This window comes from Hylobates moloch, unplaced genomic scaffold, assembly GCF_009828535.3.
Source record: "Hylobates moloch isolate HMO894 unplaced genomic scaffold, HMol_V3 SCAFFOLD_5, whole genome shotgun sequence".
Classification (NCBI taxonomy): Eukaryota; Metazoa; Chordata; class Mammalia; order Primates; family Hylobatidae; genus Hylobates; species Hylobates moloch.
This window is the reverse complement of record NW_026652280.1, coordinates 1,056,900-1,072,677: the sequence shown is the minus strand read 5'-3', so window position 1 is coordinate 1,072,677 and position 15,778 is coordinate 1,056,900. Positions and strand designations below refer to the sequence as shown.

At 43.1% G+C, this 15,778-nt stretch overlaps 1 protein-coding gene across 11 annotated transcripts in view; it reads left to right on the top strand.

Moving 5' to 3' along the window:
* Positions 1-15,778, top strand: part of ATP9B (ATPase phospholipid transporting 9B (putative)) — a 322,806-nt gene that overhangs the window by 116,111 nt on the left and 190,917 nt on the right. For all 11 annotated transcript variants that reach the window (XM_058438242.1, XM_058438240.1, XM_032152031.2 and 8 more), the window contains one exon: positions 12,770-12,864. In XM_058438242.1, coding sequence (XP_058294225.1) covers positions 12,770-12,864 — 95 coding nt within the window. The remainder of the gene's footprint in view (positions 1-12,769; positions 12,865-15,778) is intronic.

Sequence of the window (15,778 nt, the reverse complement as noted above, 5' to 3'; positions counted from 1 at the left end):
AAAACTGTAACGTTAAAATAATATGCACTGCAAACTTTCTTGTACTGCTTCTTAGTTGAAACCAGTGAGCTTGTGCAATATACTTTTTTATAATTCTTTTGACAAATAACCCATAACATGGTTTATTTAAATATATGTATGTATATGTGTGTGTGTGTGTGTGTGTGTGTCTGTGTGTGTGTGTGTGTGTGTGTGTATGCGTGTATAATATCTGTCTCTAAAATCCCTAAAATTAACCTCAATTGTTCAGTTATTTACCTTTAGGAATACTTGTTTTAATATTTTTATATTTTATTTTCATATTTTATTTTACACACACAAACACACACACACACACACACACACGGGGAGACAGAGACAGACAGAGACAGAAAAGGTCTTGCTCTGTCCCAGGCTGGAGTGCTGTGGCTTAATCATAGCTCACTGCAATCTCAAACTCCTGGGCTCAAGTGATCCACCTCAGTTTCCCGAGTAGCTGGGACTACAGGTGCTTGCTACCATGCCCCACTAATTTTTTGTTTTTTAGTTTTTGTAGAGATGGGGTTTTCTCATGTTGCCCAAGCTGGTCTTATACTTCTGGGCCCAAGCCATTCTCACGTCTTGGCCTCCTAAAGTGTTGAGGTTACAGAAGTGAGTCACTATGCCCAGCTCTATATTTTTTAAAGTATATGTAATCAGTTGACATCTCAGATATAACTTTAATTGATAACACCGATAACTGGAGAATCTTTTCATGGCTCTTGATCTTTTTGTGCCTTAGACAGGTGGGTTAATGTCTCTGTATTTCCCAGACTCCATTTTAACAATGATAATTCCCATAGTACAGGGTAGTTAAAAGGATTAAAAATAAAATTGGTGGCCGGGCATGGTGGCTCATGCCTGTAATCCCAGCACTTTGGGAGGCCGAGGCAGGTGGATCACGAGGTCAGGAGATCGAGACCATCCTGGCTAACACAGTGAAACCCCGTCTCTACTAAAAATACAAAAAAAAAAAATCAGCCGGGCATGGTGGTGGGCGCCTGTAGTCCCGGCTACTCGAGAGGCTGAGGCAGGAGAATGGTGTCAGCCTGGGAGGTGGAGCTTGCAGTGAGTCAAGATCGCGCCACTGCACTCCGGGCTGGGCAACAGAGCGAGACTCCGTCTCAAAAAATAAAATAAAATAGAATAAAATTGGTGAGGTAGTTACATAGATAGGGCAGATTTAGGCACTGAGTTGCTAGAAGCTACAATTAGTTGAAAATGCGTCAGCTAGGAGAGAAAAACATTTAATATTTGTGTAGAGTAAGAGACCACAAGAATGCTCCGTAGCATGCGGAAATACTTTTAGGAGGTTCAGAGGGGGAAATTGAGGGTATTATGGATGTGGATTTGCGTGGACATTTTAGTTGTAGAATGTTCTGTGGAAAGGGTGGGCTGGACTAAGCCATGTGAAGATCTGTTCTTACATAATCTACTTAATGATTTCTCCAAATTTGAGAAACAACTAGCTACCATGATACCAGTTCCCAGTATATGACACTCATGACAGGCTTTCACGTATTTTCCCTGAATTTTACAACATAACTCCAGGGTAAGTCTTAAACAGATAAAGAAAACTGAGGTCTAACAAGGTCAATTTACTTGAAAGGGAGCATTGAGTAGCAGTTACAGGCTGGTGTTCAGCTTCTGACTGTCTGGCTCTGCCTACTCTCTTATGCCAGCTTTGGGATGGAAGCCTCTAGAGCAGGCATTCTCACCTCTGCCTAGCACTGTTGGTGCTTTGGGCCCGATATGTCTCTGCTGTGGTGGGCAGGTCTGTCTTCTGCACTGTTGGGTGTTGAGAATATTCTTGTTCTCATTCCACCAGAAGCCAGTAGCGTTCCCCTGACTTCCTTTCCAGTTGTGAAAACCAACAGTGTCTCTAGAAGTTGCCAAATGTAAATTGTCCCTAGTTGAAAACCTATGGAGGGCTTTTCATCCATTGAAGAGAATCTCTAAAATTAACCTTAATTGTTCAGTTATTTACCTTTAGGAATACTTGTTTTAATATTTTTTCAGAGACCTTCTTTCTCAGTGAGAACAGATTGAGACTGCAGAAATTGAGCCATGGCCTATTACCTTCCTCTCTACCCCAGCTCCATGTGCAGGAAGCTCTACTCTAAGCCTATGCAGCCAAAAAGTCGGGGCTCTGTCTTCCTGCACTTCCTAGGCTACGGCTGCAGCCCCACCCAGGAGGGACTGGCCATGGTTCTTATTTTCCCCAGACTCATGTTGCAGAAGCCCAGTTCCTGACAGGCTTGGCCTAGGGCACTAACACAAAGTAACCTAAAGTGGACTAGATTCTAGACTCTACCTGGGTTCCTGAGCATTGTATCCCAGTGAGTCCCAGCCCCAGCAGCTTGTAAGGCAGAGGTGACAGTGCTGGAGGGGCTACACCACAACCCCATCCCCAGTGCCCACTCGATGACCTGAGTATCCCTCCTGGTAGAGCTGGCTGCTGTCCTGTCCCCAGCTCCAATGCCATACTCCAGAGGTTCTGCCCAGGGTGAGACAGGTCCTAAGGACTGAGATGTCTGCAGCTTTACCTACAGACTTTGTTTGAAAAATAGCCTGGCAGAGTTCATTTCTGAAGATGTCGTTGAGAACACTGGAAAGCTTGCTGGCCACCATTTCAGAGGGCAGAAACAGCAGCCCAGCCAGAAGCTTCATGGAGAGTCCTGGATCCAGTGTATCCTGGAGCCGGGAGACTGTGTGCATGTGCTAGGCCCTCTCAGAAGCAGCTGCAGTGGGACTCGGGGCAAATGTGAAAGGACTCCCTGGGTGATGAACAGCCCTCCATGATGCCAGAGCTCACTGACCCAAGGGGCTTACTTAGAACCTCTGAGCTGGCCAAATGATGCATGGTCCTCTGTCCCCAAGGTGAGTCCTACAGTGCTGAGCTTACACATGACATCACAGGCCTCCCTGTCAGTCTGGAAGATGGTTTTTGCACCCAAGGTGATGGTCCCAGGAGTCAATGGAGAAGACCTCCAAGCCACCCATCCCTGACTGAACACGGGCAAAGTCATGAAATCCCTGAATTGTGAGAGGTCTCTAAGCCACACACAGCCAGTGATGAAGCTTGGAAGTCCAAATAGCTAAGCCAGCCTGAGCACCTCCCTTTGTCACAGGATCTTTGGCGTGTCGCTTTTCCAGCCAGAAACCTCTATGGCCTGTGGAGCCTTTGTCCAAGTTTTGCTTAGGCCTGCTGGGCTCATTCTGCCTACTTGGCCCAGCAGGCTTCACTTAGCTTGTGCTGCCGGCCCGGATCCCAGGCCTGCCGAGGGCGAGCCCGGAACAGAGTGGCAAGGGGTGTGTGAGCGAGCGTGGAGTCTGGCCACTGCACCCAGCCAGGCATGCTGGCTGTGGCAGGGCAGGCAGCTCCAGGTGCTGGCTGTGTGTGAGGCTGTGGCCAAATCAGGTGCTCTGTAAGCGGCTTTCACTGTGGGCACCAGGAAACATGGTGGCCCCAGGAGACTTGGAGACGCTAGGAACTGCAGAGCCCCAAATAGGATGTCACAGCCCTGGCTCAGTGAGCCGTTAGGTCTGGGCTCTCTGAAGAGCCACAGCTCTTCTCTCCTTCTCATTGCTTGCAGTAAGGCAAGTGGCAGGGCGTGTTTCTGCCCTGTTTGTGTTACAGCTCTTTCATTCCCACCATTGAGCTGGTCTCAAGTTCTTGTCCCGCATCCAGGAAGAACAAGGTATATGGACAACTGGAGGGTAAGCAAGGCAAAGAGGTGGTTTATTGAGCAACAGTACAGCCCTCAGGAGATGCAAAGTGGGTAGCTCCTCTCCACAGGCAGGTCCTCCCGATGACTGCAGCTCTCAGTGGAGAGGAGACCCGGAGTAGGTAGCTCCTGTCAGCAGGCAGGTTGTCCTGTTGAGTGTGCAGCCCTCAGTAGACAGGGGACCTGGAGTGGGTAGCTTTTATCCACAGGCAGGTTGGCTCGTGGAGTGTGCAGCCCTCAGCGTAGAGGGGACCCGGAGTGGGTAGCTCCTCACAGCTAGTAGTCCCAATTTCTGTGTGAGTCTGGCTGAAACTGGCTTTTTTATGGACTTAGAAGGGAGGAAGTGCATGCTGATTGGTCCATGGGCAACCATGGGCGGGCCTAGAAAAAGCACTATCCGATTGGCTGTGTGGTCATCAATGAAGTCCTCATTTCCGGCAGTGGACCTCACTGGGAACTGGCAGCCCAGCGCCCAGGCTTCAGGTTGTTCCTGGCTTGAAGGTGGGGTTTCACAGTGGACCTGCCCGTTTTTGCCCAGGAACTTGTCGGACTCCCACCATCAACATGTCATGTATGGTGCCCAGGCTGTTTGTCCCAAAGGGTGCCTGCAGGCCTGCCCCGAGCCACCCTCCCGTGCTTGTTGGCGCCTAAAGTCTGGAGGGGGCCAAGCCGGCAGAGTGCCGGGAACGTCAGCACTGCCCCGAGCACATGTATACCTGCCAACTCGGAAGGGGATGGGGATCCTGCCAGCTCCGTGGAGCATGCAGCCCTGGGCACACCTCCCTCATTGCAGCTGGCATCTTTGCAGCCGCCACTCCAGAAGGGCCATTGCTGCCATCACATTGACTACAAAGTGGTTTACGTGGAGCCAGGAGCAACCTCCGGAAAGCCAAGAGAAATAGGAGACTTGGCGGTGGCAGTTCAGCCTGGCGACTGCAGAGTCTGAGCAGGGGGATAGATTTCCTAGGAGTAGTTCAGCCCAGTAACTATAAAAAATAAACAAATGACTGAAACAACAAACAACCCAAATAAGTTTTGTTTTGTTTTGTTTTTTACATTCGTGTATTGCAGTTGCAACTGTTGAGTAAGTCAACTCTTGGTTGAATTGCTGAGGTGGAGGGCTGAGCTATGTGTTCTTGTATAACGGGTTTGGAGTTAGATGGACCTAATCATGGCACTCTTCACTCACTTGGGAGACCTTGGGGTACTTTACCTCTAAGCCTAAAATAGGGACAGTTTTTCCTTCTGTCTCACAGGACATCAGATATTGCAGATAGGCCATGATTGGCACCTCATAAGTAGATGCTTAGTAAATTTTAGTAGCCTTCCCTTTTTTGGGGGAGAAAGAAGTGACTTTCCAGTAGACATGTAAAGCTCCATACATTTTTTGAAGAAGGGGTAGCTGTGGGCAAGTTTGGAGTACAGTATAGAATAAATTCCATTACTCCTTCCTCAATTTGGAGCGCTATGTCTGTTTCTCCCCTGACAGTCTTTGGGAGGTATTTTCTCAATGAGCCAAGCCCCCAGTGTGTGCTTGTATTAAATCTCTTCCATGCCTCATTCTTCTCATTGCCACATTATCCCTGTCCTCCTCTCTCCTCCTCTCCAGCCCCCGTTGTTCTCTCTGATCTTGGCCCTTTGGCCTTTGAGGTTCGTGACAGAAAAGAGCATCATGCTTGCAGAGGCAGCATATTTGCGGAGGCGCATCCTGCCTCGTTGAGGAGACTTTGAGAAGACCTGATACAGGCTGTTGTCGGTCATCTACTTCCTGTACAGTGGAGGCATTTTCCTATGACGGGTGCCTAAAGGGCTTCCACCCTGTCTCTGGAATGGGACTTTCCGTATCCTCCAAATGGTGAACAGTGAGTTTTCTTGGTGATTTCTGAGGCTGGGCTATTTGTATGGTCAACCCCATACTATTAATGGATCCTTCTAGAACCTCTTATTTTCTCTTTCACATTTACTTGTCTGTCTTTACTTGTTAGACTGCCACCTAACACCGTTAAGGTCAGTAGGAAACTTGGTAGCTAGAGTAATGCTTTCAGTATAGTGGGTGTTCGGTAAATATTGGTGAAATATGTGAGAGCATGCTGTGTGTCACCTGTGTTGAGGAAGAGCCTGGCTGGACTGTGTGAAAGCCATGAGTCTTCACACAGAGTTTCTGGACTCAGCGTTCCCACGGAGTGTTTTTGGACATTTCCTGTAAAATCTTCATCAAGTCTTCATTTGCTTTCTTCAAGATAAAAGTAAACCTTTTCTTAACATACCTTTTCTTAACCATTATTTAGTTATATATTTGTTTTTTTAATTATGAATACCTAATAGTATTAGTTTAACCATTTTGAATTATTTTGACCATTATATCATAGTATTTCAGCTGCTTTATGCATTAGGTGATCTTTGTCAGACTTTATTAGATATATAAAAGCTTAGTCATTTCTGTGGGAAGAATGTTTCCTGAATGCTGAATGGCTTAGAAATGACCACAATCAGAAGTTTTAGGCTGTTTACTACATGGCTGTGACCTCTAAGCAGTGAGGAGCTTTGAAAGGCTGTTTACCTATTTTTTCGTTTTGACAGTAAATTACAAAGTTATCTTACGGCTTCCAGCAAAGTTACAGAATTACCTTACGACTCCCCAGTACTTAAAGTCATACTGTCATTACTGTTAACTGTGTACGAACTTTTTCTTTAATGCTTCCGTTTTGCTGTGGTGATCACTTGCAAGCTGACTGAGCTCAGACTGTCTCTTGCTCTGGGCAGAGGGAAAGGCCAGGAGCTCTGTTATGGCTGACGCTGGCTGCCAAGGTAGGGAGGAGCTGCAGCCGGCCAGTAACTTTCATGCACTGGCTCTGTCGGATGAGCACAAACTCATGTCAGGCACTCCCCAGGGCCACACTGGGCCTGGGTGGCATCGATTCCTAGTGTGATTCTGAATGAAATTGATGAATGGGAGCAAACAGTGATAAACAGGATGGGGAACTCTCCTAGAATGGCAGTGGGAGCCAAGAACAATTGAGATGAGTCTCCTCCTCTGTAGGTGTTGAAATAGTTACAGTGTGCTTCCTATCGTGCAATATTTAGAGGTTAAGTCCAGTTACTTGCATTATTTATCTGTTTACTGTGAAACCAAATGTTTGAGTCATACTTTTAGGTTGGTCTTTTCATTATTTAAACGTGTTTTAAAAACAGATTTTTAATCTCTGAGTTTATAATACGATTTTTATGTCGTTCTCTATAATTTGTTTGGGAAAGCATCTTAACATATTTTTTAGGTTTCTGGAATCAAATTTTATATTGTGTTGGAATTGTTGTTTCTGAGTTTAAACGTTTCCATCAATTGCCGGAAAGGCTGGTGTGTGAAGGCCCCCTTCTGGTCCAGTGTGGTGTCAGAGGTCTCTCCTGCATGTCAGATGAGTTCATCTGCTGAGTTACTTGATTATAAGCATTAGCCAGTATAATACCGAGTTCTGAAAACTAGACCCTACCTGATTGTGATGTCAAATTTATTCAGTCTATTCAGTTGTAGGCACTAAAACACATAGTACTTATTGCCTGAATCTTGCTTTCAAAACTTGGAGGAGAAACCATTTTCTTCCCTGGTTTCTTGTTTTTGCCTTGGCTGTGCTGTGCAGCTTTACATGGTATGCTTCAGAATCTTTCTAAATTTTCTCAAGTTGTACATGAAAGATTCTTTGCTAATGAGCATTATTTCGTTTAGTCTAATTGATGCCGCCTTCCCCCTGTAGTGTTAAGTAACTTTGTTACTTAAAAACAGAATTAAAATTCAAGATTTGAAAGTATATTTGAAATATTTGAAACTTGATAGAGCTTTTTTATTAAAAATCTGTTTTTTAAAATCTAGATATATTTAAATCTGATTGTTGCTTCAGTACCATCATAGTATATTAGCACTGTTGAAATTTTGTTCATTTCCAAAATTTAAGACTGTTCATGTTTGAGAAAGGGTGTTATGAAGCAATTCACTTGTGAAATGTGAATATTTTTATACTAGTATAGTTGAGTTACATAGATACATATTAATAGGAAAGACAGATTGCAGTTGTATTAGCAACCTAAATTAAGAGCTTCAATTTGCTATTTAAAACTTATTCCTAGAGTGAACAACACCTTTTTTAAAAATACGTTTTATATTGAAATAATTAATGACTCCTGGGAAGTTGCAAAGATAGTACAGGGAGACCCCGTGTGTCCCCTTCACCCAGATTCCTCCAGTGGTTGACAACTTACCTGTAGTAGAATATCAGACCAGGATGTTGACACTGGTGCAGTGTGTGCACGTAAGGCTGTGTTATTTCATCTTGAGTGTGGGTTCCTATCACCACCAATGCAGTCAAGGTGCAGAACTGTTGCACCACCATGAGGATCGATCTCTCACTAGCCCAGTGGGCTCAGCCATCCCTCTGCTTCCAGCAGCCCTCACCCTGGGTAACCATGAATTTGTCTCCATTTCTATAAATCTGTCATTTCTGGAGTGTTACATAAATGAAATAAACCATTCATGACCTTCGGAGACTCGTTTTTTTTTTTTGTTTGTTTGTTTGTTTGTTTTTTTAGATGGAGTCTTGCTCTGTCACCCAGGCTGGAGTGCTATGGCACGATCTCAGCTCACTGCAATTTCCACCTCCTGGGTTCAAGCAGTTCTCCTGCCTCAGCCTCCTGCGTAGCTGGGATTACAGGCGCACGCCACCACACCCGGCTAATTTTTATATTTTTAGTAGAGACGGGGTTTCACCATGTTGTTCAGGCTGGTCTCGAGCTCCTGATCTCATGATCCGCCTACCTCAAACTCCTGACCTCCAGATCCACCTTGGCCTCCCAAAGTGCTGTGATTACAGGCATGAGCCACCGCGCCCGGCCTAGAGACTTTTTCTGCTTAGCACAACACCCTTGAGATCCATCCAAGTTGTTGTATATGTCAATAGTTTGTTCCATTTTTACTGCTAACTAGGATTTCATGGATGGATGTACCACAGCATGTTTTAAACCATTCATCATTGTTGGTTGAAGTTTTTTGTTGTTTACAGGTTTTTGTTATAAATAAACCTGCTTTGAACAATTATGTACAGCTTTTTTGTGGACGTAAGTTTTTATTTCTCCAGATCGATGTCCAGAAGTGGGGTTGCTGGTTTTTATGATAATTATATGCTTGTTTTAAGACTGACAAACTCTTTTCCAGAGTTACTGTTTTGTTTTACATTCCCACCAGCAATGCCTGGGACATCTAGTTTTGCCACATTTGGCTGATGTTTGATGGTATGTGTAGCGGTGCTTCCTCATGGTTTGCGTGTGCCGTTCCGTTATGGCTGGCGACATTGAGCACGTTCTTGCTGCGTGTTTGCCATCCTCAGGACTCTAGTAAAGTGTCTTTTCATGTCTTTTGCCCATTTTCTAATTGGATTTATTTTAAACTATTGATATTGAGAGTTCCTTATATATTCTACATAGGAGTCCTTTGTCAGATATGTGGCTTACAAATATTTTGTACCAGTTTGTAGTTTGTCTTTTCATTTTCTGCAAGGATCTTTACATATTCAAAGTATTTAATTTTATCAAAGTCCAACTGATTTTTTTAATGGGTTATGCCTTTGATGTCCTGTTTAGGAACTCATCTTCCAGCCATATGCCCTGAGGATTTCTTCCTGTGGTGGTTTTTTTTTTGTCCAAAAAGTTTTACGTTGAGATCTGTGATCTGTTGTGAGTTAATTACTGTATAAGATGCAAGGTTTAGGTCAAGGCTTTGGGTTGTTGGGCTATGTATGTCCAAATGCTCTAGCGTCATTTATAGTGAAGACTCCATTCTCCATAAATTGCTTTTGTAAATGCATCAAAATTAGTTGCCATACTTGTATGTTGGGAGGACTCTTTCTGGGCTCTTTATTTTGTTCCATTGATCTGTGTTTCTGTTCCTTCTTCAGTATCAAACAATCTTGATTACTGCAGTCATCTGGTAAGTCTTAAAATCTGGTGGGCTGATTTCTCCCATTTTTTATTCCTTTTTCCCCCACATTGTTTTAGCTGTTCTAAACAACTTTTAGCTGTTTTAAACAACTTTGCCTTTCTATACACATTTTAGAATAATCTTGCCTGTATCCTTAAAGAAAGTCTTCATGGGACTATGATAGTGATGAAGTCTGCACCTGTTGGCATTTATGGGTGGTCGGGTTCTTCAGTTGCTAGTCTGAGATAGAAAGGGCAAGATGAAAACAGGAAATGGCCATTGTCCTTTCTCAATACCCGAGGAATTGAGCTGGACTGCACTTTTCCTCCTCTTGTAGAATCATCATCATTTTTAAAAATTTAATGTTCAGCATTTTTTGCTTTATTTAGGAAGAATGGGAAAGAGTACATCTGCTCTATCTTTCTGGAAGTAAACTTCCCTTAAAGGTTTTATTCATTTTCTGCTTTTTAAATTGGATCTTAAACTTTATTCTAGGAATTTTCACTGCATGAAGCTATAGTGTAATGGACTGCTGTGTCACCATTGTCCCCTGGAAGACTGCTCATTAAATGGCCAGTCTTGTTTCATCCGTATGTCTCATTTGGATGAAATCCTGTGTATAATTTGATTGCATTAACAGATTCAGCATTTACAAATTACAACCACAATTCCATTATCATACCATAAACGATTGAACAAGGATTTCTTAGATTAACACTTGGTGAGTCTCCCGGTTTCTGATTGTCTCACACACCTCTTCTTACAGTTGATCTGTTCCAGTCAGGATGCGAGGGCCCTTCTCTTGCACTTGGTACAGGTGTCTCTCAAATCTGTTTTCTTCTAAAACAATTCCTTCTCTTTCTTTGTTTTTTATTTGTTGAAAAAACAGGGTTACTGGACATAGAGAATATCTGATAGTCTAGATTGAGTGCATACACAAAACAACTATGTTATTAATTAATACATTCCTTTATATCCTGTATTTTTGTTAACTGGTAGGTGGATCTAAAGGGTTGATCATACTCATTTTCGGTTTTCTTTTACCTTTTCATTTTTTTTGGTTAAAGAATACTACAGCAATGCCCCTGTATAGTCCTGTTTCTAACTCCAGGCAGATGTCTACATGTCTCTCTTTTAGTGATGAATAAATACAGGTGCTATCAACTGATCTTCCTAGTATAAAGTTCTTCATCAGGCCAGGCGTGGTGGCTCACACCTGTAATCCCAGCACTTTGGGAGGCTGAGGTGGGTGGATCACGAGGTCAAGAGATTGAGACCGTCCTGGCCAACATGGTGAAACCCTGTCTCTACTAAAAATACAAAACAATTAGCCGGGCGTGGTGGCACGCACCTGTAGTCCCAGCTACTCAGAAGGCTGAGGCAGGAGAATCGCTTGAACCCGGGAGGTGGAGGTTGCAGTGAGCTGAGATTGAGCCACTGCACTCTAGCCTGGCGACAGAGCAAGACTCTGTCTCAAAAAAAAAAAAAAAAGAAAAAGAAAAAAAACCATTCTGAAACCTCAAAAGTCACCTGGATGAATTCTCTCTGTGATTAAACTGTGAATTATGTTTTATACACTGCCTTTTATTTTTTAGGAGTTTTTTAAAAGTTTGGTGTAATTTGGCCTTTTAATTATATAAAATGTATCTGATTTTAAAGTGAACAGTAGAAGATATATTCAGAAGGCCTAGCATCTATTCCTGTTCCCTTCCTTCCTCTGTAGGTATTATATACACATACATGCATACACAGATATATGTGCACACACACAGAAGCATTTGCATGCATACAGATACGCTGACACACAGAGGCGCACACATAGAAACACAGATTTGCATGCCCTCACATCCGTCACACAGATATGCATGCATGCGTACATAGGTACACATATATGCACACAGATATGTTCACACACCAATATGCACACACACAGAAACACACAGATCCTCAGATACTTGTTCACAGTTATACATGCATATTATACAGATACCATGTACGCAAACATACACAAGCACACACAAATACATATGTACACATGCATGTGCACACACAGATATATGCTTATGCACACACAAGTTAGCCATACATGCACACACACAGATACACACATAGATACATATCCACACACAGATGAACACGCATGTATACAGTTGTATACGCATAGAGATCTGTATGGACATACACAAATTCTCTCTCCTCCCTCCCTAGTTCTTAACTATAATGTATTTTTCTATATATAATGCCCTGCACCTTACTTTCTTCACATCACAGTCTATATCCTAGAGATCTTTCCATGACAGTGTACTGAGGTCATCTTGTTTGCTTTACTTTCTTCTCTCTGTATTGCCGTATGTGCTCTGTTTTATTCAGCTAGTCCTGTGTTTGTTCCCCTTTGTTCCACAACAGTCTTCTGTTATTATAAATAATGCTGCAAGGAGCAGCCTTGTGTGTATGTCATTTTGTGCTTTTGCTATTCCATCATTAGAATAGATTCTGAGAAGTGGGATGATAGCATGGCCAAAAAGTAGTGGATTTTTGTAATAGAATATCTTAGCATGTTTGAAACTGGATAGCCCTGTGAGCATATGGTAACATTTACCTGGGTCTTAGCATTGTAGCTGTGCTTTTATGATTGAACATTTTTTATGATGGTAAATCTGATATTTTATTAGCAAGATAATACTATACACCGTTGGATATTTTTGTGTATTTGTTATTTTGTTATTATCAAAACGTACATTGAAAGTAGAAATGATCAATGCAGTTTTTCTAAAACAGAAGGCTGATTAATGTTAAACCTTAATAGGCAAGAACAGCAAATAGGAAATAAGTGATTTAAAAAAATTTAATGGCCTACATCTTTTCATGAAACTTGTTTTGTGAATCAAGGAACATTGTGTAAAATAAAAGTTTTTAAGGATTTTTGTTCCTGGGAATATCTAGATTGTTATTTCTTTGTCCTACTGTGCCCTGGAATTATTCTTTGATGGCACCTGTAGCTCAGGAAAAACCTTCTGTAACACAATTCAAGAGTGGTAAATTTTTATTCTCTACTTCCAAGGTTCGTGTTTTATTCGAACTGATCAACTAGATGGTGAAACTGACTGGAAGCTGAAGGTGGCAGTGAGCTGCACGCAACGGCTGCCGGCTCTGGGGGTGAGCAGCACCAAGACTACTCCATCCTTTTATCTTCAGTGGCAGTTTCCAGGGTTCACGTATATTCCTGTTTATACCAGCTAATTTATTTAATGCATTGAGAATTTGTTTCATAATTTCTTTATTCCTTATGAAGGTTCATTGAAGAATTGTGCCAAAATAATTTCTGTGATGTCTTAGTACATAATCAGTTTTAGGTAATTGCGAATTTTCCTTGACACTTAGGTTTTCTTTCTCCTTCTGCTTACCTTCCTCCCCTTCCTCCCTCTCCTTGCCCCCTTCCCCCTCTTCCGCCTCCTCCTCCTCCTCTTAATGTCCTTTTCCTTTTTCAATTTATTTTATTTTTTAAGTGATAGGTTGTCACTCTGTTGCCCAGACTGAAATACAGTAAGATGATCATAGCTCACTGCAGCCTCAAACGCCTGGGCTCAAGTGATGCTCTCTCCACAGCCTCCTGAGTAGATGGGAGTACAGGTGCACACCACCACGCCCAGCCAGTTCTTAACTTTTTTTTGTAGAGATGGGGGTCTTGCTATGTTGCGCAGGCTGGTCTTGAACTCCTGGCCTCAAGCAATCCTCTCACCTTGGTCTTTCAAAGTGCTGGGATTACAGGTTTGAGTCACCATGCCCAGCGGAAATTTTTATTTCTTATTTGGCTATTTGCCCCTCTCCTTTGCAATTTTGTATTGATGTTTGCCAATTAAAAAGTACATACATGCTCGTGTGTGTAGAATCTTTCAAATCAGTGAAACCAGATATTCACAAATGAATATCTGTTTTTAATTTTCACCTACTTAGGCACATAAAAGTGTTTTTCTTTCTTCTATTTTCTCTCTGTACATCACATGGACTTCATTAGCCTTCAGGTCAGAAGCTGTATTTGAAAATTGTCCAAGCTGCTTCTCTGGGTCAGGCTTCTCAGTCAAAGCCAGGCAGTGAGGTGCTACTCAGATGATTTGTTTTCGTGGGTTTTTAATTTTCAGTGTTCTATGATTGTTTACTTAAATTATCTAGGATACTATGCATAATTTATATGTTTAGAGTTATTACAACTACATTTTTTCATGGTCAGTGAATGAAGGAAGGTAGGTTCTACTGGACCAACAGATGAGCAGATTGGAGAGGTTGGGCTGTTGACAGCTGCCTTTTACGTGCTTGGTGGTGGGTAGAGTCAACCAGGCAGCTATTAAATAATGAAGGTATGTGTCAGGGAGCAGCACCTCCTCACCTGCGGATAGGGCTGGGGTGTGTGTGCATGCGGCAGTTCCTGGATCACACAGTGTGGCTTTCAAAGGAGCTACCAAACTGTTTTCCAGAGTGGCTGTGCCATTCCCTGTCCTCACCAGCACCGGATGAGTGACCCAGTTTCTCTGTGTCCTTGCCGCCTTCAGTGTTGTCACCAGTTTTTATTGTAGTCATTCTGACGGGTGTGCAGTGATACCTTATCGTGGCTTCAGTTTGCGTTTCTGTGATGGCCGGTTGTGTTGAACATTGTTTCATGTGCTTGTTTGCCATCTGCTTGTCCTCTTTGGTGATGTATCCTGTTGACAGTCTCAGAGCAAAAGCATTCCGCCTTGATGTATAATGCTAGCTGCAGCTTGTTCAGGGAGTCTCTGTCAGGGTGAGGAAGTTCTTTCTAGTCTTAGTTTGCTGAGAGGTTTTTTCATGAGTGGGTGTTAGATTTTTACAAAGCTTTTCTGTATCTGTAGGGATGATCATATGGATATTCTCCTTTATCTGTTAATATGATGGTATGTGGACTGATTTCATATGTGTTACACCAGCCTTGTGTGATTGGCATAAACCTCACCTAGTAGACATACTGCATGTCTTTTTATTATGTCACAGTATTTGATATGCTGATATTTTGTTAAGGATGTTTTGTGCTGATGTTCATGAAGCATATCGATCTGTATCGCTTTTGTTTAATGTCTTTAGTTTGATATCTGGGGGTAAGCTGGCCTTATAATGCGTTGGGGAGTCTTTTTGCCTCCTGTAATTTTAAAAATAGTTGGCATAAAATTGGTGTTATTTATTTTTAAATGTTGAACAAATTCACTTTTGGAACTATCTGATCCAAGAGATTACTTTTTGGGAAAACACTTGATTGTGAATTGAATATCTTTGGTATAGAGGTTTTTTTTTTTATAGTATAGAAACGAAGTTTATTAATTTTTTGCACACAAAACAATAAACATTTTCTAAAAATACATACAAACAAAAGGATGCATATCAAACATATTAGGAAGGTTGCACATGGGAAGACGGGGAATAGAAATGGGAGGTGGGAATTAAAGAAAATAAATGAGAGAGGGACTTTGTATGGATCAATGATAATAACTCAATCCTCTATTTGACAAAGAAGAAGGAGAAGGAAGAAGAAGAAAAAGAAAGTGGGATAAAGGATCAGAAAGGGAGGAAAATAGAAAAAATTAGAGTATGACTCCAGGGTAGACCTGTTTTGTTGCCGCTGGGTTGGTTGGTTGGTTGGTTGGTTTGTCTGTTGTATTTTTCATATGTTTTGCCATGTTGGCCAGGCTGGTCTCGAACTCCTAGCCTCAAGTGATCAACCCGCCTCGGCCTCCCAGAGTGCTGGGACTACAGGCGCGAGCCACCACGTCCAGCCCCCACATTGCGTCTGGCCTCCGTGGTAGACCTCCCAGATGGGGTGGCCGGGCGGAGGCACTCCCCACATCCCAGACGGGGCGGCCGGGCAGAGGTGCTCCTCACTTCCCAGATGGGGCGGCCGGGCAGAGACCCTCCTCACTTCCTAGACGGGGTGGCGGCCGGGCAGAGGGGCTCCTCACTTCCCAGACGATGGGCGGCCGGGCAGAGGCGCTCCTCACTTCCCAGACGATGGGCGGCCGGGCAGAGGCGCTCCTCACATCCCAGACGGGGCGGCCGGGCAGAGGCG